General features: G+C 38.6%; 1 protein-coding gene across 1 annotated transcript in view; it reads left to right on the plus strand.

The window, feature by feature from the left end:
- Positions 1–23,610, plus strand: part of DNAH11 (dynein axonemal heavy chain 11) — a 415,753-nt gene that overhangs the window by 257,151 nt on the left and 134,992 nt on the right. Inside the window, 3 exon segments of the mRNA XM_037836873.1 lie at positions 8,593–8,754; positions 16,629–16,862; positions 20,527–20,673. Of these exon segments, the coding sequence (XP_037692801.1) occupies positions 8,593–8,754; positions 16,629–16,862; positions 20,527–20,673 (543 nt within the window).

A 23,610-nucleotide genomic window follows, 5' to 3' on the forward strand; every position in this document is an offset into this window, starting at 1 on the left:
ATGCAGCAGCCCCTGATTCTTTTCCAAGACTTCAGGTATTTATCTGTTTGTCTCTTTATCTATGTCTCCTTATGTGCATATATATGCATTTCTGATAATATAAGAAATATATGCTCATTGTAGTGAAAGAGAAACATGAAAATAAAAACTATTCTCCATCCTATTGCCTAGAGATAACCATTGATAATGTATTGATATATTTACTTCCAACCATTGATAATGTATTGGTATATTTACTTCCACTTTCTGTTTGTATATAAGCACATTCAAAGTATGTATTCAGAACTACATTTTTTGGTCGAAATTCTCACTATTTTCCTTAATTACTTCCCTCTTGGCTTTTTGGATTAGAAAGCTTCCATAGAGAAAATGTCAAATAAATGTTGAGAATTTGGTTGGTGCAGTGAACTATTTAACTTAAATGCACTTTATTCCAAATTTCTAAAACATCCTTTATACGTTTATATACTTTGCCAAATTTCCTAGTTGTTTGTCATAATTTTCATTTATTTATAGGAGCTTTTCATATATAGAAATAATATTTATATGTCCATAATGTCCTTGCCTCTTTTACATATTGCCAGTTTTTCTCTGGTTATGATTAACTTTGTTGATGATTTTTTCTGTTTCACATTAATGTGTACTAAAAATCTGTCAAATTTTTTCTGTATGGCTTATGTGTGTTAAGACTTCAGGAAGCAGTACCCCAGCCCATGATTATAAAAATATTATCCTGACTTTTCTTTAAATCAATTTATAATATTTCAATGGTTAGCCTTGAATTTTGGTGTAGACTAGAGGGTATAAGGTGGCATTCCTATTTTATTCTTTCTTCCAAATTGTCCCAACAATATTTATTATTTAATCTCTCCTTTTACCACTGTTTTGAAGTGCTACCTATCTCACACATGAAGTGCTTAAATAAGGGTGATTCTATTTTTGGACTCTCTATTATGTTCCTTCAGTCTGTTTGTCTTTTTCTAAATCAACACTGCACTGCTTTATTTATCATAGCTTTATAGGATATTCTAGAATCTAGCAGAGGAAGATCCTCTTCCTTTTCTGCATTTGCTTAGCTTTTTGTACCTTTATTTTCCCCCAATGAACTATGAAATCAACTTGACATGTTTTTAAAAGTCATATGAGAATATGTAAACTAATTTTGGGATGGTGGATACATTTACAATATCGAGTGTTTTGATTCATTTACCTAGACTATTTTATTTATTTTAACTTAAGGTTTATTCCTTGATAGTGTGATGTTTTTCTCGATATTCTTCTTTTTCAACATATTGTTTGTTGTTCTTACCCATTTTTATTCCATGTAAACTTTAGAATCATTTTGTCAAATTCCTCTAATATTAGGAATATTAGAAATGCCTAAAATTTGTTAAGAATTAGCATCTTCATAATAATTGATCTCCTTTAGGACTGTGGCACGTCTCTTCATTTGGTCAAAATGTCTTTTATGACCTTCAGTAAAGCAGCTAGCTATCTTCATATACATCTTACACTTTTCTCATTAAGTCTTTTCTCATTATTTTACATTATTTTTTGTTATTGTCAAATTTCTAGCTGATCATTTTAGATATTTAAGAAAGCCATTGGATAGAGATAAATCTAAATGTATTTAAATATATTATTTATCAGCCACTTTATTGAGTTCATTAATTCCAGCAGGTTCTGTGTTTTGTTCTTTAGGGTTTGCTGGTAGATAGTTATGACATATTTGATTTTTTACTCCTCCTTTCTCATAATCACCTCTTATCTGTGTTTTATCTTGTGATAGCTAGAAGTTTCTGAACAATATTTGAAAGTCACAATAATGGCCATCTTATTTTTCATTTTAATGAGAATGCCTTTAGTTTTCTATCATTAAGTACTGGATGAAATGTTGGCTTGGGATATTTTTAAAATACACACACACACACACACACACACATAGTACAAAGAGGTGTTGCATTTTTATCATATCTGCACTTATTTAAGCCCCTTTCACACTTTTATTTTCTGCCTTTATCTTGACCTGTTCTGTCATTATGGACTTCTAACACTTTGTTTTTTTCTAACCTCTTGAGAGTGCCAAGCAGGTTTTTTCCATTTTGTTTGAGTTCTTATGTTAAATTAACTTCGGAAGAATTGTCTTCCCTTCAATAGTAAGGATACTTTTTTATTTTTCCTGGTTTTGCAATATTTTTTCCTCAGGCTCCATTTAATCTCTTTTCTTCTTCCTTTTTGGATAGGAGACAGTACTTCATATCTGGGGTTTGGCAGTAGACAGTGTGGGTGGCTTGCTCTTGGCTCAAACTGCAACATATCTAGGGAACTTGATAGTCTCAACAGAAATGCTGAACAATATTCATATCCAAGCAGCAGATTAATGGAGCACTACATACATCACATGGTACTAACACAAGAAATTGTCACGATATATCTTTGATCTTGAATAAAAAGCTCAAATACTGACCTGTTCAGTAGAAAATCAGATAAAATCAGTTCTCATTATTTGCAGTAGTTACATTCTGTAAAGTCACCATGAGTGCTGAATTAGCAAATACTGAACTGTTGCTCTTAGGGGAAATACAGAGTTAGGTTTCTGCAGGGCTCTGGTCACAACATTTTTGTCAACTGATCAATTCATCGCCTCGTTTTATATGTATCCCTGTTTAAAGACACCTTATTTAATACATATTATTGATTCATTGAAATTGAACTTATGGCCAAAAATATAATAGCTCAAGCCTGAATGAAGCTTATCTAACATACTTATTTTCTCTGTAACGTACATTACAGCCTTCTTGAACTTAGGAACACTAGACAGCACTGCAGTGCTATACTTGGGGCTGTTTTAAACAGTGAAATTGCCAACAGAAAGTGCAAAAATGCTAAAAAGATTGCCCTAAAAATACTGTGAGAAGGACACTTGCTTCTAGTAAGACAGCTGAAATAAGAAGGCAGCGTTGCCTGTTTGACTTCAGCTGGGAGCATGTGCTTTCGGGCAACTCAAATTTTTCGCTGCTCTGCACATCTGCAACTGACCATGAAAGTGCCATAAGCATTGATTTGGGGGTTGCAAAGACATTTTACATGTAGAAAAGTTCACAAATATGGAATCCTGAATAATGAGGATCAACTGTATCTAGAAACTTCCCAGTTGCATGATTGCACAGTCAAGTCTCTTCAGATCTATGTCTGGTTGATGGGCTAACCATCTGGCTTCTTTTCATTTATTCAGATGTCTGTCTAGGATGGGTTTATCGGGGAGAGGTGTGGGGACCTTCTTTGTCCCCCGCCCTTCACTCTATCACCGTGCACTGATGGGGAGAACATGAACTACTCTAATTGCCTTCCTGGTCCCTGTGCTCTGCCAGTCTCTACCCCACCAACAGCGTACTGCTTCTCAGGGTCACACTCCTCTGAACACAGAGCCGTAGCTCCTGCCCTCTCATTTTCTGATAGTCTTTGACGTAAGAAGAATTAAAAGAACTGCACTGCAGAGGGAGGCTTTGGTTATGACCTTGTCCCCTATAGCTGAGGTTCAAAATCTTTGAGATTTCATAAAAAGGCAAAACCTCAAAAGATTATTTCATTTTGCCCAGAAGAATGTATTTTTAAACTTCCATTTACTTACTTATTCATTTATCCATTCATGCCTTCACCGAGTATTTATTGAGTGCCTATGAGGTGCTGGGCCCTGAGGATATGATGGTGAGCAAGGGCCAGTACAGCCCCTGCCCACCTGGAGCTGCCTCATTGGGAGGACAAGCAGTGATCACACAAACAAATAGGAAATTACGTCTGTGAGAGATATGGGGAGGCTACAAAAACACAAGGAGGGGTAATAAAAGTTGTGTTGAGGAGATAATGAGTTAGGAAGAATTCCTGAGAGATAGTAAAAGTGATCATCTCCTCTATTTTATTAAAGATAATTTTAGTGCCAGAAATGAAGGATTTAATCCCAGAATAAAGGACACCCCTTTAAGTTAAATAAACTTTGTATTTTGAAAAGCATGCCCGTGGTTTTCTCATTTTGCTAACAGTGAGACCTGGGGTTTGCTGGCAGGGTCTGAGGCTTGTTTTCTGCTACCAACTGCAAACGCCAATGACGCCACTGGCAGAGGAGCCCAGGCCGTGAGTCAAAAACTTTTGTGTCACACGGTTCAAGCACTGGACCTGTCCAGGAGAAAATTAGGCACCTTGTTTTCTGTAAAAAACCATTTTATGTGGTTTGGGGGCTGCAGACTGGCCGAGAAGGCAGGGTGGGGGCAGTGTGGGTCCCAGTCACTGCAGGCAGCTGAGATGAGGGCTCCTCTAATTGTCTTTACTCCTCAGGAACTGGTTTGCTCTTTGTTATATGTAGGGATTCCACATATGATTTACTTTGTGTATAGGAGTGTCATTATTTAAAAAAAAAAAAAGAATTAAAATTCCCCAATGTAAAATATTACTTCTTGTGAAAATCTGTGATAACCAATATTCACAAATCAAAAGTCACGGGAATGATTTTGGTATGTATTATTTAAAAAGGAATTAAGAAAAAAATTGAAGAGGCTGTTGGATCTTCCATAAAGAATTGAAATGAAAAGGTTATTAGATGGGGAGGTGATACAGAAAGATATGAGGGTGATGGTAAAGAAAGACTAAAACATGCAAACTGGGAAATAATTTTTCTGAACTAAACCTCCATTCCTGTGAGGATTCTCTTAATAAGATTCAGATCTTATTCTTGAAAAATACTGTGACTTTTGGGGATAAATGCAAACAGAAGTTATGGATAAAAGCTTTTGAAGTAAATGTGAGAGAGCACCTTCTGAGAATAAAAAACAGAAGTAAAAAAAAAATACAGAATGACTGTAGCAATTCAAATTTCCATTACAAGATGAAGTCAACTGAGTCCTTTTAGTGATATACAAATAAATATGTACTTTCGATGGGATCTTATCTAAAAGAAATTGAAATGTATTACAAGGCACAATGAAAAACGGGTTATTGCAAATGAGTCATAACACCTGTGTGGGGAATAAAAAAGGCAAATAGCATAGAAAATTCTATGGTATGGATTCCGAAAGCAAGCTCCTGACATCCAAATGTTAGAGCTGCAGGAAATACATAGATGGTGATTTCAGGGTTTGCTTTTTGCTTCTGAGAATTTGCTTTTAGAAAAGAACACAGCTGCTTGAGGCATTTTTAACTTATTTTCTTAGCTGGCTTTTCTCGCCATCCCCACTGTTGGGAACTAACTAAAGCCAATTTGGTCGTTAACAGTTACCAGGAATATTGAGGGGTAGGGGGTGGGGGGCCAATTTCAATGAACTCCTGTGCTTAGAAGTAGACGATGCCTGTTTGTGTGTAGCGTGGGGAGGTGGAAGAGTGTCTTTTCTTCCAGAATCCCCCAGTTTGGAGACACTTGTCAAGGAAAGGAAGTCTCAGACTGAATTCTGCCACCCAAAGGATTTATTTATTAACAAGGAGGCACATGCAAGTTTTGTGATGCTGTTTACTTGATGCATTCCCAGCTCTCTGCCCTTTCAGGAGCCTGACTAGCCCCTTACTTGGAAGGTCCCTATGGGCAGATGTGGCAATATTCTCGTTGTAGGGTTCAGCTGACCTTCTAATTGGAACCCCATCAGAAGACAGAATCTTTCCATAAGCTATTTACCATAGGAGTGGTCAAAATCCAAAGTCTAAAGAGCTACTACCACGGATGTAGTTACTGACATACTTTGATACCTAGATTCCCCTATTTTATTTATGCTTTGGAGGAGGTCCATATACAATAATACTGTTTTCCCCAGGTATCTTTAACACTGCTCATTTCATCATTGAAAAACCATGTCAAACAACATGGATGCTAACTAGCAAACCATTTATGTTTAGAAAAAAAAGTTTCTGAGAACTTTTGGTAGCTGACTTGACTGGGTGCTTCCTTTAGAGTCTATGAAATACTGGGTAAACATCCCCAGACTGCGTAGCCCCTGTTGATGGACTTCAAATATTAATCAGTGGCCCCTGAGGTATAAAATAAAATGAGTATTCACATGCATATCATTCTAGGCTGAAGAATTTTGAAAGTAAATTATAAGCATAACACCTACCCTTTTTTTCAACTATTTGTCTTTTTATTTCTTGTCAATCCTTTGCTATGATAATCTCTCACGAAATAAAGGCAATAAAGTAGGAGAATTATCCAGCATGACCCCCCACCCCCACCCCCAATAATGTCCTTGTGGCAACAAGAGAAGTTTACTCCAGTTATCTGTGAAGTTGTGGAGACTAAGGAAAGAGCAGAACAATCGACAGTCTCCAGAATGGGCAAGACTACTACCAAGGAAAACTGGGTGGTGGGAGGCATTCTGTGCTAGATTTCTAGCAGGATTAGACATTATTGAGCGATGAATGGGGTCCATAATTGCACTCCTCAAGGCTAATATGATTCTGCTCTTGCCCTCCTTGGGAAGTGCTAATGAACTATAATTTTGTCCTGAGAATCTAGCTTGGATGATAGAATTTAGATTCTTTATGATTATCTAATTTATTTTAAATTCTCTAAATTTTCCATTTTCTCTGTATATAGAGATTTAGATTCTCTGACTATTTCACCAAGTGCAAAAAAACATTGAAATAATAACTGTTTCATTTAAGTGTTCCCAGAGAAAACTTAAAACTGTTAGGCAGTGGCCCTGGGCACTGGTATCACCTGGAGGGCCTGTTGCAAACACCGATTGCAGGCTCCATCCCCAGAGTCTCTCAATTCTTAAGTGTGAAGAGTGTCCGAAAATGTGCGTTTCTCACCAGTTCCAGGCAGTGCTTTGAGAACCTCTGTTCTTTCCCTTCCTTGGGTGTGAAATTTTGGATGCACCCTGTTCCTTATTTAAGTGAAAATAAATAATGTAGAAAATGCCTCCAATTGTAAAATTTTGAAAAATGAAAGATTCTTCAAATGACCTTTTCTAAGTAGTCCTTCAATAAATAAGGAGAGTATATCATTGATTCAGCTCAGGGAAAGCATTTTCTCCTGTACATTGTTTTCTAACCCATTCTTAACGTCTGATAGTATGGCAGTCACAAGTGTAGAAATATAAGTGTAGAAGTGATGAAAATATTTAGGCACCTAAATAAAGTACTTTTTCTCCTTGCCTCTGCTACAATTATGGCTAAAATAAGTTTCTAAATTTGTCATGAATGAGAGATGAAATGGTGAGGAAAACCAATGTTCGAGACAGAAATGGAAAATATTTATGAATGGGGAGAAAAGGCTGGTAGAGAAACCCAAGAACTGAGGTATAAGTGAAAATTATGCTTTATAACTGAGGCTTGTCACTAGCTTAGCACGTACCATATTAGAGCAGTTATTCATTTTGTTATTAGAGCAGTTACTCCATTTGTAACCAGAATCTTGACTATATTGAATGTTTTATATGTTGCTAAAGACATTTTCAATCATAGAAATTCTCTCTCTTGAGTTGTTGAAACCACAAGGTCTGGAAAATAAATGCAGTAAAACTCTGTTAAATGAGATATTACAAGGATTCATATACGCTGGAGATTTTTGTGACATGGATTTGTAAAATGCTGTAGGTAAAAACTCATACCCCCTGGAAAATGGCTGTTAATTGCCTGATCTGAAAGTGTTAGAGATTTAGAGAGAGCTGCAAAGTTTTGTTTTCTCTTATTGAGCCAGAGTCTGTTTCTCAAGAATAGGAAACCAGTGTCGTTTTTACACACCTATTGGAGCCGGCCTGCCCCAGCCAGGGGTCACTCTGACTTGGGAAAGAAGGAGGAAAAGCACGTTCCCTGCACCCTCCTTGGTGCTAGCACTTCATCCACACGGGGTGACTCATCTGACGCCTCTGAAGCATACTTCATAAGGGACAGAAATGGGGCCCCATCCAGACCTGCTTGCTCCCCTCACTGGGTTTCTGTGCTGCCCTCAGTCAAATGCAAACCCTACTGACAGAAAACCTTGTGGTCTCTGAAGAAAGTATGGAGACCTATTCAGCCTTTAGATGTAAATCAGAAATTAGAAGTCTCATGAGGGTTTAAACTGAATTTTTATCCCTTAAACATGTGAAGTAGAAACCCAAGTCAATGTATTTTATTTTAGATGGAAACAGAAATAAAGTAAATATTCGATATGCTAAAACATTGCTGCCTTTTAAGATAATATTCCCCAGTTTAATCAAGTCTGATGAATTACAGAATGGAAGGAAACAGAATGTGAATGTAATCATTGGTATCGTCATAAGTGTTGATTTATTTTTAATTTTTATTTTGTAATGTCATGATGTCATTTGTGTAATGGAAAAGAAGTAAATTTCCCACTATTAATCATCAAAAACTTTTAAAAGGAGTAGAGCAAATTTTAAGAAAATCACATAGCAGTGTTTTAATATGTTCTCTGGGGCAGCTATTGTGGGCAGGTTTATACATTTATTAGCAAGTTGGTTAATGTTGGTTTCCGCTCTGTAATGCTTCAAGATAGTTTCATGTCTCAGTTGGCTGCATTCCTTTCTTCCATTGTCCACGATTGCAATGTAATTCTTTGCTCACTCGTCATCCTCCTGTTTCTGCCCTGTCCTCATGTCTCCACAGATTATTTTGTGTTTCTCTCCGGTTGGTCACATGCTGAGAGAGAGAGCTCGGAAGTTCCCAGCCATCGTTAACTGCACGGCTATTGACTGGTTCCATGCGTGGCCCCAGGAGGCTCTGGTTTCAGTCAGCAGGAGGTTCATTGAGGAAATCCAGGGAATTGAGGTACGCTGTGTCAGCCTCTGAATCGTGCACACACACACCCGCACATGCAGGCACACATGCACCAAAAGTCCGCAGTGGGTGAGGACTTTCCAAAATCCTAGCGGGAAGTTGTCAGCATTTAAGATGATAAAATCATCTTTGTTAGCTTACTGTTTATGGAGTGTAATGGCTGACCTTTTTTCACCAGGAGGAGATGCACACACACAGGCACACAGAGCTCAGGAGCATGTTCTCACCTCCTGCACTGAGGAACCAAAAGGCCCGGGTCATTGCTTCCTTGAATCATAATGAGGCTTACTGAATATAAATCCTTTAAGTCTACAACTAAAAACCCAAACAAAAAAGCAGCCGTCCATAGCCATGCGAAGTTTGGGCTTAACAGAGAAAGGCAATTAATCTCGATTATTCTCACTGCAGTATTGAACAGGTGAAAAATCAGCCTCCCTGAATTCAGCAATCACAAAGTCAAGAAATGTATTTGCTTCCTTGTATACATTTATGAGTTATGTTTGCGTTTAGTCATGACAGACATAGGAAATATGCACTTCCTATTGCATTTAAAAATAGTTGCATGAAATGGAATAAACTTCAAGCATTCAGGTTCAATGTGCAGAAAAGAATTTAAATAGGAAGTTATCGCTTAGACTTCCTAGAAATACACTTTTGTGTGTATCTAGTGCCTTTCTGACTAGCTGGTTAGGAGAGGTGGGGATTGTGAAAAGCGTTTCCCTGGGAGCCTTGTCTTCTGATTCCACTGTGTGATAAGGTGAAAAGGTACCTAGAATAGGTCAGACATTGAAAGTGATTCTCAGAGCCAAAAATGGAATTGGAGATATGTACTGAATAATGTCTGATCCCAGTTGAAAGTTTATCATGAAAAGGGGACAACCCACCCAAGAAGCCTCCTTTGCTTCAAAAAGTACAACTGCTGCGTTTTCAAAGTAATCCTTTAACATTTGGTGGAAGATTATATTCTTTTGGTGACCAGATAGTTAGAAATCTAAGCATACTTATATATTTGATTAATTTTTGTATGCAGCTAGATTTGTTTGTTCATTATATCATTTTTTTCCTTTGATTCAACTCATAAAAACAAAGCAAAACAGAAAAACAAGTTACTTAAGAACATAGGCAAATACCGACTTGTGCCTACAGGATTTTGTAGAAGGAAACCTCAGTCTTGTCCTAAATTTCAATTAATCTAATTAGTTGGTCCTGGATTTCCAGGGAAGAACTGCAAGCTACACGAACGTGAAAGACGTATATATGATAGAGACTTTAGGGTATTCAGATACCTAGTCTCTCCTCTTTCCACCCTCACATTTAAAATGTTTCTTGAAAAAAAAAAAAAAAATCCCTTCTAATTCACTATTTTTTTTTTTCCATATTCAGAAAGTTCTTTCTCTTGCCTGTCTCTACCTGGGCCTTAAAAAAAAAAAAAAAAACAACCAACCAACAAACAAAAAACAGACAACTGGTTTTCTGGGTAAAGATTGAATACTCAGCAATTGGTTCTATTTTTTTGTTTGTTTGTTTACGTGAATTTTTACTTTTTTCCACTGGTCAGGTACACTTCATAGCACTTCTTATATTTAGGAAAATGTATTTAATTTTCCCTTGTGAACAGATGAGTAGAGTAGGGGACACATGATTAATTTCTGTCTGAAATTCTGCTTTCACCATTGCCTGTCTTCTGATGGGTCATTCAAAGGAAGCTAATGTAACAGAGACTAACACTAGCATTAGGTCAAGTCTGCCAGAGAACATTTTCTATTTTAAAATTTAGAAAATCATTAAATGGAACAAACAATTGTGATTCTTAACACAAATAAGCAATTATGAGGCTTTATCAGAATTATATGGTATGTTATTTTGCCTTCCATTAATTACAAAAAAGGTTCAAAATATTGAGAGAGTCAGTATGTATTTTTTGATAACAAAATTCCATTTTATCCAGTTCGTTTTATCAGGCTGGTTTGGTGAGAAAGGTAAAAGGACCAGTGCACTTTGTTTTTTAATGTTATTTTCTCAGATGGGAGGAAACAAGCTATTGCCTTGTTGACATTGGTGTTTGGCACAGAACTTTTTTAAGTTCCTGCCTTGGCTGCTCTAGTGCATCTTTCTCCTGGGGAGGCAGGTGGCACTTTGGAAAGCCACTGCCCCAGAAAGAGCTGTGATACGCCAGTGACCATTGACATCTGCTGGATGAGGCAGGACTTGCATCATTTTAAGTCCCGAGGGCTCCCTGAGGTGCTGAGCTCTGTCTGGTGGTGTCGGGACGCCTCCTAAAGGATGTTGAGTGCCAAATAGGAATTTAAAAAGCACTTTACCATTTCTGTTGAGCTGAATTATGCCTCGAAACAAATTAGCCAGATGATTTCATTTCAGTGCAAGGTGCTTATTTAACTTTCCCACCTTCCTAATTTGTTGCTTGGGAGCAATAATTATATTCTGAGTGCAGTGTGTCCATGTTCTAAAAATGTGTGGTGCCTTTTCCGTGGAGGTCAAAAACAGGTTTTAAATTTTTTGAATGAGTACTAATTTAATCACTTTCTTAGTTTTAATTTCCACCATTAAGAATGAAAGTTATTAGCATAATTTAGGCACTTCTTAATTATTGACCTCATTTGCTGAGTATAAGGTACTTACACAAGGTGACCCCCTTTGGCCACAGAGAAAGGATTCATTAAAGGCAAGCGGTTTTGTGTATGTTGACATGTAATTTTCAGTCAGTATATTCTCAGCGCCCAGGAGTGAGGGCTGGCTGCATCGAAAAAAAGGTGCTATTTTTCTGTTAGCTGATACTGAACTAAATGACAGCTGACAAAATGACCAGAACAGTTTGACACTCAACTATCACCCAGTATTTATCTGCTGACTTTGTGTCAATACACACTCCTCCTCACAGGAGATCTGGAAATGGAGTTGGGAGGATGCAGTGTAAAGGGTCAGAGAAGGAAAGGCCTTCTGGGTGTCCTAGAAATTGGGCTGGAAATACCAGGGAAGCACAGGGGAACATAACTGGGAGGAGATCTCACTGAGAGGTTCATGGATTCCAGTAAGAAACATTCAAGAAAACAAGGAAAAGAAATCTGGGTGTGGAAAGGCAAGTGGTGTTTTTGCTTTCCAAGGCAAAATGAATAATAGGCATGCTTGAAAGGATATGATGAAAGGAGAAATTATCGAATGGAAAGGAAAAGATGAGGGGTCTGCCAAGGAGTGAGGTCTGCGCGGGATGGAGTAGAAGAAAGATCTGAGCAAGATGGAGGTGCCCATCTTTTGCAGGCATATTGGCAAACTGGTGACTTAAAATTCTGTCCTTTGGCTGTGATGACATTTAAAGGTAATTATGCAAGCTTAACGTCAGCTTTTTCAATGAAATGCATCTATTCCCATCCTACCAACCTTTTCAATCCAGAACTTGTTGCAAGATTTGGTAGCAATATGAATGGCATATTTTACTACCATTTTCCAAACTCATAATGAGAAGTGTCTACTCAAAGAGGAAAGATGTTTTACTTCTGTATTTGAAGATTTATTTCTTCACTTGTCTGTAGGTTCTTTGTAAAATGTAATGCCAACCTTGAAGGCTATTAAAACAATATTTTGTCAGTGATAGCTACATTAGCAGAGCTTCTATTATATTAATTTTAGCACAGTTCTTTCTTTGAAAAAACAAAGTAGGATTATTCAATATGAATCAAAAAGCAGAAAGAAAACCTCAGTGCAATAAAAATGTTATGAATTTGAGGGAAATACCCTCTTTTAAAGGAATACTGAAGTCATTTAAAAGGTCAAGGCAAAAACAAATGCAATCAAATTTATCTTGAATCTGCCTAAATCTCACCTAAAGCCTATATTCAAATGAGTGAGGAAAGCCCAAGTTAAGTTCTTCATCCCTTATTCTTCTTTACAAATGCACACAAATGTATTGTCCTTCCTACATTTCTTGTTCTGTGCATTGTAATCAAAGTTGGAACGGAATTGCTAAAAGCACTAGGTTGCATCTTTGCAGTTTTTGCAGCTTTGTAAACTTTAAGAATTAGCTCTACCTCAAAAGTAGGGTCCAGTTTTTGTTGTTGTTGTTGTTGTTGTTTTTAATAGCTTCCCAGTTGTCTGGACTCACTGTTAAGCTAAAAGTTCAGTTGAATCACATGTAGCGATCACTGCCCTCATGTTGCAGTTCTTCTGTAGGCTCTTGTGAAAGTACTGGCCTCACAGAATCAGCTCCTACCATCTCCTGCCTTGTTGGCTCTCTATAAAAGGGGCACTTGGATTCCATTTTACCTCTTCCCACCCTCAGTCCTCCATTGCTTCTTTATTTGAATGTTCTGCCAGAGAACCATGGAAGCCACATCTTTCGGTGATTGTAAACTCACCTGGAAGATTTTTGCCTTACACCATACTCGATCTTGCCTTTTGCCAATATTTGATCACTAAAATTAAAGATGAGCAATTAAAAGCAACAGTAAGCTAATGACAAAATGTACCCACCAGAGAAAGAAAGAAAGAAACAAAAACAAAATGCCAGTGGTTTGGTGCAGCTTTAACACCTGTTCTGCCCTGTGGTGGTCCTAGCAATCTTACCAGGGCTACTGTTGGTGCTGCCACCACCACCACAACCAACAGAACAGCTGCCCAGGTTGTGCACTGATCTCCACCTCTATCGTCCCCAAGATGATGAGGAGGGAGCGCGGTTCTCCCTGTAACCAGGGGCAAGGTCTCAGGTGATGGAGCTAATCTGCAGTTCCACCCAAGAGGCCCAGCTCTTCCATCCTTCCCTCCACTCCTGCAGAAGTGTTCTATTTTGAAAACAGATGGGGCTGGAGGAGGGAGGAAAGGAAGAAAGAAAAGAAAAAGAATAAAAAGGAGTCACAAAAGGCTAACCCTTTGTTTTGTGGGTAGGAGGCAACACAGGGAAGGCAATGACTTGCTCAATTTTTCAGAACTGGAAATCTATCCCAGGTCCTAGGATTCAAACCCTGTGTCCCTGGCTGCCTCCAGAATCTTTGACTAGGAGTAAATCTTAGCACTGTGAGGAGCTTGGGAGAGATGCTAATGTTGGGTACTTCTCATTTTAGGCATTATTAAGTCTTCTTCATTTAATAAACCAACCTTACAACCATAAGTACCCATTCAACATATTCTCTTTTTACCAGCCCCAAAGAGGCTAAGAAGTACAAATAGATTTTGTGGCTTGGCAGTTAAAATTATTAAAAATTAACATAGGAATATTTCTGAGGAAACATTCAAGGCATCCTGTGGGTATATGGCAAATGTGACAAAGTTGTCCAGAGATAAACTTTAAAAAAAAAAAAAAAGAAAATAGATTTTTTTTTCCTCTGCCTCCTTCCCATTTGCTCTCCCCTCCTCCCTCCCGATAATACAATACACTCAAAAGTCCAGAGTTAAGATTATGACCAGTATATTTGGTCGTGTGGGGAAGGTGTAAAACTCCTGAGTAACACTTAAGATATTTGAAATTGTGCTGGCCTCCAGGTATTGGTCTTCTTTTGATTCTTTGCTGACTGGCATTTTCAACAAGGGTTTCAACTTATTGGGCACCTGCTTTGAGTCAGGGTGGGGAGGCAGGAGTACTTGGGGTGGCAGTGATGGCCACGCCTGAGAACCATCATGCCAAGTAGCAGAGATTTGTTTGTTTTTGTGTTTACAAGTAAGCCAACCAAGAGAGTAGACGTTAACCACATTTTCTTAATGTGAGGAAAAAAGCCATTTCATCTTTGCATTTGATTGTGCATGGATACAGCACTGTTTTCCAAAGTATCTTAGTGGGGAAACCTTGGATTTATAACCATTTCATACTGACAATTTGCTTATTTTTTTATTTTTGACTTTCCATGATTGGCTGCTAAATAACCACAAAATGATATCAACTGGTTTCATTAAGGGGCCAAGTGTGGCAGGAATGGTGTCCTTCTCCGTGTCTCTAAAAGACCTCCTAGTGAAAAATACATTGCATTGCCATCCCTGCAGCAGCACCAGCAGCCACCCTACCAGATCCCACCCCCCCCAACCAAAGAAAACTGGAGATAAATGAATGGCAGAATAAATAATTTATGCTAATGAAATTACTGCAATTAGTAGTTCTACAATGACCCTTTTAAAAGCCACAGCTGTTAATGTCAGGAAGTGCTGTCACTGCTGACCTTATCATAAGAGAAAGTGACAAATTGAGAATGGTGGGAAGACTAGTCATCAAAGAGGTCTGTTCTGGAACGATTTGAGTTTTCTGAAAAACAGTGTGAATTACAACCAGCTGCTCTCTGGCGCCGTGAGCCTCCCATGCTGTGCCATTTTGTTAAGCCTGATAACAATAGTTATTTTGCCCCATTGAGACAAGTTGTCTCGGGCCACTTCCAGCTCTACCGGAAACCACTTCTTCCATCACCGATTTACAAATGAAACTGTTGTTAAAGAGAGCTTTTCAGGGCAGCCGAGGAGCCCGCCTCATAGGATCATGACTTGGTAGAGGCCAGCATTTTTGTGGGTAATTTTTTTTCCCCCTTTAAGGAAGTTGCACTTGGCTGAGGCAAGTATCTTATCTATGTTGTAGAAAGGTATGCACACATAGTTAGCTCCACTTTAAATCAAGACCAGACAAGCGTGAATTTCTGCCCCTGTTTATACTGAAGTCAGGCTCTCTTACAAATGAAATCCCCAAGAGGGGAAGATTTATATGGAGTTCATATAACTCCCTTATACATTTTATTTTCCAGTAATACGCATATGTCTCAGATCTACTAGAAACAAAGAACATTCGGGATTTGGACCATTACGTGTTTAACTTCTGCTTCAAAATAGATTATGTCAGTTACTAGTGAGATGGATTTTTAACGTGTCCTAATTAATACATACATATTTTAAACTCACACAGGAATTTTTCATGATGTTGGAAAGCTAGATTTTAAATAAGTTGCACGAGAGCAGTTGTTTTTCACCAACAAGCACTGGCCTGTCTCTCCTCGCACTTCTGGTTGTGATATTAATGATGCAGTTTTGAAACGTTTAGCTGCACCGCCAGCCACTTGTGAGCAATTTTCCCAAAGATGTCTGACCATTATTGACAACACTTTGGTAAATTATGTGTGACTTTCCTAAGAGTTGGTGTAGCTCATTTAATTCATATTAATTGATTTTTAGGCTTCCCTTGATTAATTGAACCTGGTTCATCTTGTATAGAATGCAATAAATAATCATTAAAATGAGGGAGATGTGACTCCACAAATTAAAAAGTTAAGTACTTCAGAAGTCATAGAGGACAAAATGGAAAGAAGAGATTGTTCTCTTGTAATCTTTGGAGGAGAGTCATTCATTTTGTTTTTCTTCAAGTTAGAACAGAAATGATCGCAGTATTTTTCTCCCAGAAGCACAGAGTTTTATAACCTGCTCGTGCAGTTGTTTTCATATAGGCTCTCATAAAACTGGATTTCTCAACTTAAGCATTTTTTCAGTGACTTTGTGAGGTTGTTGTTTCTCTTTAACTAAAATTGAGTTTCAAAACAACACCAGAAAATATCTGTCAGGCTGCTGTGTCTTAATTTCTGCTTCTTAATAGATAAAAGCAATTTGTGAAAAATCATGAGTATTATGTGTTGACTTTTGGGCTTTGGAATGTAGAGGGCATAAAAATTCTTTGTCTTCTTTGGCAAGAACATAGTAAAGCTGAATGCTTTATTGTAACCTTTCCACTGTGGCTATCTCTTGAAAACTATGTAAGTTTTCTTAAACTCTACTGTAATTTGTTCTGGCTTTTAGAAGAAATATTGTACATTCTGCTCATTTTGCTTCCTGTTTTAAAATTGTGTTTTAACTCAAGAGCATTTCATGTGAATTGTAATGTTTTATGATTTTAGCCACTGGTCAAAGATTCCATTAGCCTTTTCATGGCACACGTCCACACCAGTGTAAACGAAATGAGTGCCAAGTTTTACCAGAATGAGAGAAGACGCAACTATACCACCCCGAAGAGTTTTTTAGAACAAATATCACTGTTTAAGAACCTGTTGCAGAAGAAGCAAAAAGAGGTATCCCAGAAGAAAGAGCACTTGGTGAATGGCATCCAGAAGCTCGAGACAACATCCTCTCAGGTAGGACCAGGAAGTGGTATCAGGGAGTGAAAAAAATCTGTGCTCTTTAAATAGAACGATACATTTTCTCTTGAAGCAGCACTTCATCCCGTTTATATTAAGGTGTCTACTGCTAAAATTTGCAGTTTGATGACACTGATCACAGACTGTTAGTTCTTTCCTAAGCCTAGATTCAATGCCCAGAGTGTGGAGAAAATGTGGACGGTGAACAGACGCAGCTGATTCCCCTCTTTTAACTCTGATGTCCTTGGTGTTCTGGGCTTATTGTCAGTAATTTTGTCACCTGGAAACAGAAGAAGAATCCTTTTTGGTCTCAGGTTCTCACTCCCCACCCCCAGCAAGGGCACTGTTTTGTGGCCTTGGTTTTCTGTGACCTTGGTGGTCTGGTCTGCTCCTTTTAGCCACAGTACTCTCTCTTAGACCAAAGTACCCACCGTTGCTGTTGTCCTCTAGCATAATGCCCCGGTACCTTGGAGGACTAGTCTCTTTAACCTACAGGAGAGAATTAGCAGAGGATGAGACCCGTCATGTTTCGGTGTGTACACTCACCGTCTGAGTTCATTGTTTAAAACAAAACAACTTTATAAAGGGAGTTACCACTGCAATTTTAAATAAGAGCCATAAAGAGTTTAAGGCCCCAGAACCAGTGAAGTTGGGGTTCAAACCAAGATCTATTTTACTCTAAAGCCTGTGTGTGGTACCATGCTGCCTCTTTGTAACAGATAAAAAGATATTAGAATGAAAAAAAATGAGATAATACAGAGTCTTTGGAGAGTGGGCCAACACTTCCCTGAGCCAGCTGTTTCCTAAAGCTGAAAAAAAATTCTCACCTCAAAGTCAGAAATGCCAGTGGGCTTCTCAGAGTATTATCATTAGGTCGTAGAAGCACACTCTTTTCAAGGGATTTGGCCAATTTTTCCCCCAAGAGGTAAAGGTGATGTTTTGTGCTAAAACTGGAAGTAAGCCAAGTCCAGGCTGGGGGAGTGTTAAGTTGGCACGTTTGCATTGGAAGGACCTTCTGGAAACACCTGTCATGCACTGCTTAGGCTGAAACACCACTTGCCTCTTTTCCCCTTGGTTTCATATACCTGTAGTGGTTCTTGGTGAACCACTGCGTTCTGTGATGAGCAGCGAGTAGTAGGTGGACTGTGACTGCGAAAGAGGAAGTGGAGGAGCGTCCAGGACAGTCGGAATTGAAGGATGTGAGGCATAGTTGCTGAGAAATCCCACTGCAGTGTATCTATATTTGTGCATATTTTCCTTCCCTTTTAACGAAAGCCTTTCTTTCCTTTTCCTTTTTATATGCATCTTCTCTTACTCTTTCTTCTCTTTCCATCTTCCCCTCTTTACTGCATCTCACTTAAATCAACACCTTCTTCCTGAGTAATGCTTTTTCTAGGAGTCCTGTTGTGCTAAATGAAGATAAGTGAAGAAGATCAGTGACTTCATTCAAGGAAATGATAGTGTTGACACCCAAACTGAGCAGTCAATACTTGTGTGGCTGGGCTGCCCCTGGCAAAGAAAAAAATCACCCCTGCCACAAATGACACAGCTAAATGCGTGCAGATCGGCATTCCCAGTTCATTGCCAGGAGGGCCAGCATTTCAGCCCTATGGAAAACGAAGTGAAAAGTCTTTAGTTTCCTAAGAAAAACCCCAGTTGTGTATTGATGAGCCAAGGGGCAGGGGAGAGGGAGAAGAGGGGGAGAGCCGATTCCTGGTGTCTGCCAAGTGCAGGGCTGAGTGGGGTCTCTCTAACCCCTGCTGGCTGGAAGAAGAGACACAAGATTGAAAGGCTACCAGTGATTTCTTTTCATTAGGTATCTGTGCATGTCTTGCTCTTATTAATATTATTAGAGTGGTTGAAATATTTAATAGTACCTTGAGAGTTTTTAGAATTGATTAACTATGAAAAGGAAGAATGGCTTCCTATATGGAGAGCTGGAAAACCTTATAGTATAAGATCAGGATGTCTGTGTTACCAGTTGCCTTCCTATTGGAGCTTGTGTCCTCTCTGGGCCTGCCTTAAGCAATTCCAGAGTCGGATACGGATAGCCATGCCATTTTAAGATATATGTCTATACCTCACTGACGCTCAGTCATTTTAGTAAAGCTGCAAACCCTGTTAATAGCTGCATAAATCCTCTCTAGACATCAGGTTAGTTCATCATAGAGAACCTTAATGGCCTTTCTTCATAGATCAGGTCTCACTTCCAGGGCTTGAGTAACTTTGAATATTTAAGAGCTAGCAGCTTCTTTGAGACTGAAATGAGGGCTTGAAATAGCATAGTTTCCTCCTAGTCCTTTGGGTGATTCTTTTGAGTATGGCCTAGCATAATTCTAGTTTCACATGGTTAAAAAGAACTGAGGAGCAGGTGTCACTGCCCAGGGTTATCCTGAGTTCATAGAGGGGCTAAAAATCAATCTTAGCTTAAACTATGTTAGCCCAAGCAGCCATCACAGTGGTAATCATGCCTGTAGGTAGAGTGTAAATAACCTGTGTTGGGGTAGGGGTTACAAGATTACTTGATAAAGCAGTGGGATGTTGCTAGCCAAGATGACACCACTCAAGTGCCTTGAGCAGTTGAGTCAAAACAAGTGGTTGCAATTGTTTCCCATGATGATTTTTTTAAAATAGTGATATACTTACGGAAAGTAAATGGACTGGTGAGTTAATTACACGATGTATAAAGCTGATTTCATGTATTTTTGAGAGCAGGGCCATGTTTTTCTCTTTAGCACTCTGCTTCTGTTTTTATTTACATGAGATCCTCAAACTCAGGAACCTAGTGGTACATTCTAAACCTTATGAGATCCCAACTAAACAATAGGCAGAGTCATTCTTTTTAACAGATGAATGTGGTGATGCCTCAGCAAGGTTGTTCCACAAGACCTGAGTGAAGGTATTTAGTGGTGGGGCTGAGAGGAGAGACACAGATCTAGGGCCCCGACTGGGCTTTTGGCCACACCACAGTCACACTTGGTTTGCTTTTCCTGTTAGGTGGTAAAGTCAAATATTTGGTTGCAGGCACGGTCGTAAGTTAAAGGTCATTGGAGGTGAAAATTTAGAACTGAAAAAAATCAAAGAGGGCCATTTCATGTTTTGTGGCAAGAGGTAGGACCTGTCTCTGGGCATTTTGATCCAAATAAGTAACTTATTAATCTGCAGACAGGCAAGGAGTAGTTTTGATACCTCCTGCTTGTCTAAAGCCTCTGGGAATTGTCTGTTGGCAGGTATGAGGCTGGTTCTTCCAGCTTGTCAACTAGCAAGCCTTCCTGCAGCCTCTGCTGCTTCACAGCTTGAGTGAAGGAAGCCACAGAAGTGGGTGGGCCTAGAGAGCCGGGGAGGGTCTGGTGGAGACCTCTGATGGTGTTTCCCTAATGGAACAGAATTGAGCAGAGAAGAAGAGCTTCTAGTTGATACTGATACGAATTAACTGTTTTTCTCAGAAACTCTGGAAAACATTATTTGTTCGTTCACGTGTGGGGGGAAAAAAAAATGGGAGCTGTATTTTTGCAAATGGGGCTGAAGTTAAATCAAGGTAGAAATAGAGGCAAAATGCAAACTATTAGGGATTCCTGAATTCATTTAAAAAAACAAAAGCTAAATCTGGTATTTATTGTTATCAATGCAAATGACTTCAAAATAATGATTTTTCTTTTAGGTGGGAGATCTAAAAGCCAGGCTTGCCTCTCAAGAAGCCGAGCTGCAACTGAGAAGTCGTGACGCAGAAGCCCTGATCACAAAGATAGGGCTTCAGACGGAGAAAGTGAGCCGGGAAAAGGCCGTCGTCGATGCCGAGGAGCAGAAGGTCAGGCTCATTCCACCATTTAGAGTTGCTGAGCTATATTTAGCACAAAATAAACCTTGGTAGGTGAACAATTTTGAACAACTTCCTCTTCAGGGAGCATAAAATCTAAAGAATTATTATAGTTACACATGTAACAGCATTTCACACCATGATCACCACTTGACCTTTCTTTACATTATGCATTTTCCCAACCTTTTAGCTCTTTTAATGATATGAAAGAACAATAAATACTGAGCTCATTCAAGCATATAATGGATGTGGATCTTGAACATCAGGCCTATTTGTAATACAGTAAAGGTCATGAAGTCACCTCTGAGGTTTCTAAAGGTTTTCAGTTTTCAGGCAAATTGAACAACTCAATTGTTAACAAAGCCCATTCCGTCACTTTGCTGCAAGATGGTTTTCAAGTTTTGCATTTTAATAATATAACTGGAGAAGTTTATTATTAAATCCTAAGCTAATTTTTTTTTGTGATTGAGGCCCCGGCATTCTATATTGTGTTTTATTGTTGAAAACAATCACTTATGATTACATAGATTGTGCTTTCTTTGTACTCAGACTTTCAGCAATTCTGAAATAAATACAACTTTCTTTGTCTTCTTCCTTTAGCAAAACTTCAACTACAAATGGAAGGTATTTTTTGTGTATCTTCTTATTTCCCAAATCAAATAGAATAGTAAACAGAGAAAATCAGTACTATTTGTTAAAAAATTGAATTACTGTTTATGTGTGGTTAATAATTCTTATTTTAGACAAAAGATTGTATTCAGTATCTAGCTTACAAAAAAATTTAAATTTCTAACACTCTCATAGCCATTGGCTCAGTAGTCATTATCCCTGCCTCTTAGGATACCGGGGTATTTGAGTTTTCCAGTGTTTCTTGCCATTTACTCCTATATAGTGGTGTTTCTTTTCCCTAATGTGTATTGAGCATGGTTGCATTTACCTTGTACAACTAAAGACTTAAAAAATATATTGAAGATCAAAGCTCTGAATAAATAGTTGGAAAAAAAAAATATCTGAAATAAGGCATATTTGAGGTTGAAGATAAGGCACATTTGACATTGCCAATGGGCATTTAATTCCTAATTCTGGTAATAAGTGTTTCCATTGAATTTCAGATAAGTGGAGAATGCCCTTATATCTATACTATTATTTTAAGCAACTAGATATCACACATGGGGTAATTATCATAAACTAATTCCACCCAGGGGGTGGTTTTCAGGCATTACACTAATGTGTGATGTTCCGGTAATTATTACAGCATAACCCATCTCCACAGATACTTTTTAGAGATCTCTAAAAATGTAACAAGTACTCTAGAGATATTTTTGCATTTCTGCATGTGAAATCCTAAGGTAAAAGTGTCTTCACAGAGGGGGGAAAAAGGATTTAGCAAATTAGAACTCATCTGCCAGGTTGTTTCATGAGAAATACGCTAGTTTTTATATCTAAATCTGTTTTAGCTTCCTTATTACCAAAGGAAATACCATGCAATGGGTTGGCTTAAAACATGGGAATAGAGTGGCTCAAGATTTTGAGGCCAGAATTCCAAATCAAGGTGCCATCAAGGCGATGCTCCCTTCCTGAACACTGTGGTGCTCTGGGGCTGGCTGCCGGCAATCCTTGGTCCTTGGCTTTGCTGTCACATGGCAATGCACACGGTGGCATCTCCTGGCCTCTCCCTTCTCTCCTTGTTTCCCTTGACTTTCAGCCTCTAGCTGGTCCCTCTGGCTTTTGTGTCTGACTTCCACTCTGCTTATAAGGTTTCCAGTAATCCAGATTAATGCCCAGCCTGATTCATTTGGGCCACACTTTAACAGAAGTAACATTTTGAAGAGATCTTATTCACAGTGGGTCCACACCCACAGGAATGGATTAAGTTTAAGAACATTGTTTCTGGGGTACAAAACTCCAAGCTATCACAAATACATACCAGGACATAAAAATAGCACAACAGTTTCATCTTGTCCATGGGGCTTAATTTAATTATAAATAATGAATGTTAACAGAGCACATACATTTTTGCCAGGATCTTGGGGATGTATGAGAGGCAGGGTGCCCTCATGTAGCTTACATCGTCATCGAAACGATTGACAGGCTACAAGAAACACACTGATGAACAAGATATTGTGAGTTTATGATTAATGGTCTGAAGAAAATAAAACAGGGAGAAGTGGTGGTGGGAGGGAGTATTTTAAATTGGGTGGCCAAGGAAGACCTATTTTTAATTCAACTATACACAGAATCAGAATTAATTATCACCTGTGTACTTGCTGTGGGCTCAGATTTGCCAACATTCAGCAATGTGCTTTAGATAGTTTGGGATTGCCTAAAGGATATATCTGTAATCTTTCTGCTTCTGTGAAATTGGGGTCTCAGGCATAATGCATAAGAAAAAATGAGAAGCATAGTGGTACGTAGTTCACAAAGTGCATTGCCACACTCAACACAAACAGATTTGGCAACTGCCTTGCTATGCATCTTGACAGACCATGTAGAGATACAGGTTGAAATTTTTGCTTCAAATTTATAAAATAATCAAGGGCCATTCAAAACACCAGCGTTGTCAGCAGTGACTTCAAGCAACACAACACGAAGTCTGTGAAAATTAGCTCTTTCATCATTGTTCAGCTCATCGGCTTCAAATTCTAGAATCTTAAGGGTCCTAAAGTTGCTTCCAAACTGCTTTCCCCATTGAGTGGAGGGTAGTCCCCATGAGTGGAAGAAGCTTCAAAATTGCACTGTTAGTATCATCTCTTCAAAAATTGGACATCTCCTTGATTTTTAATGGCCTTTGGGTTTTTTAATGTTTCTTTTCTAAAAATGAGTAGGGCTGGGTTTGAATGACCATCAGCCTTGGGACTTCTTATAGTCTGAAAGCAGGTAAGAACAGCTGTTGGAGCTGTATTCTTTCCCTGAGATTATTACTGAGTT

The sequence above is a fragment of the Choloepus didactylus genome, chromosome 5 (genome assembly GCF_015220235.1).
Source record: "Choloepus didactylus isolate mChoDid1 chromosome 5, mChoDid1.pri, whole genome shotgun sequence".
NCBI classification, from domain to species: Eukaryota; Metazoa; Chordata; class Mammalia; order Pilosa; family Megalonychidae; genus Choloepus; species Choloepus didactylus.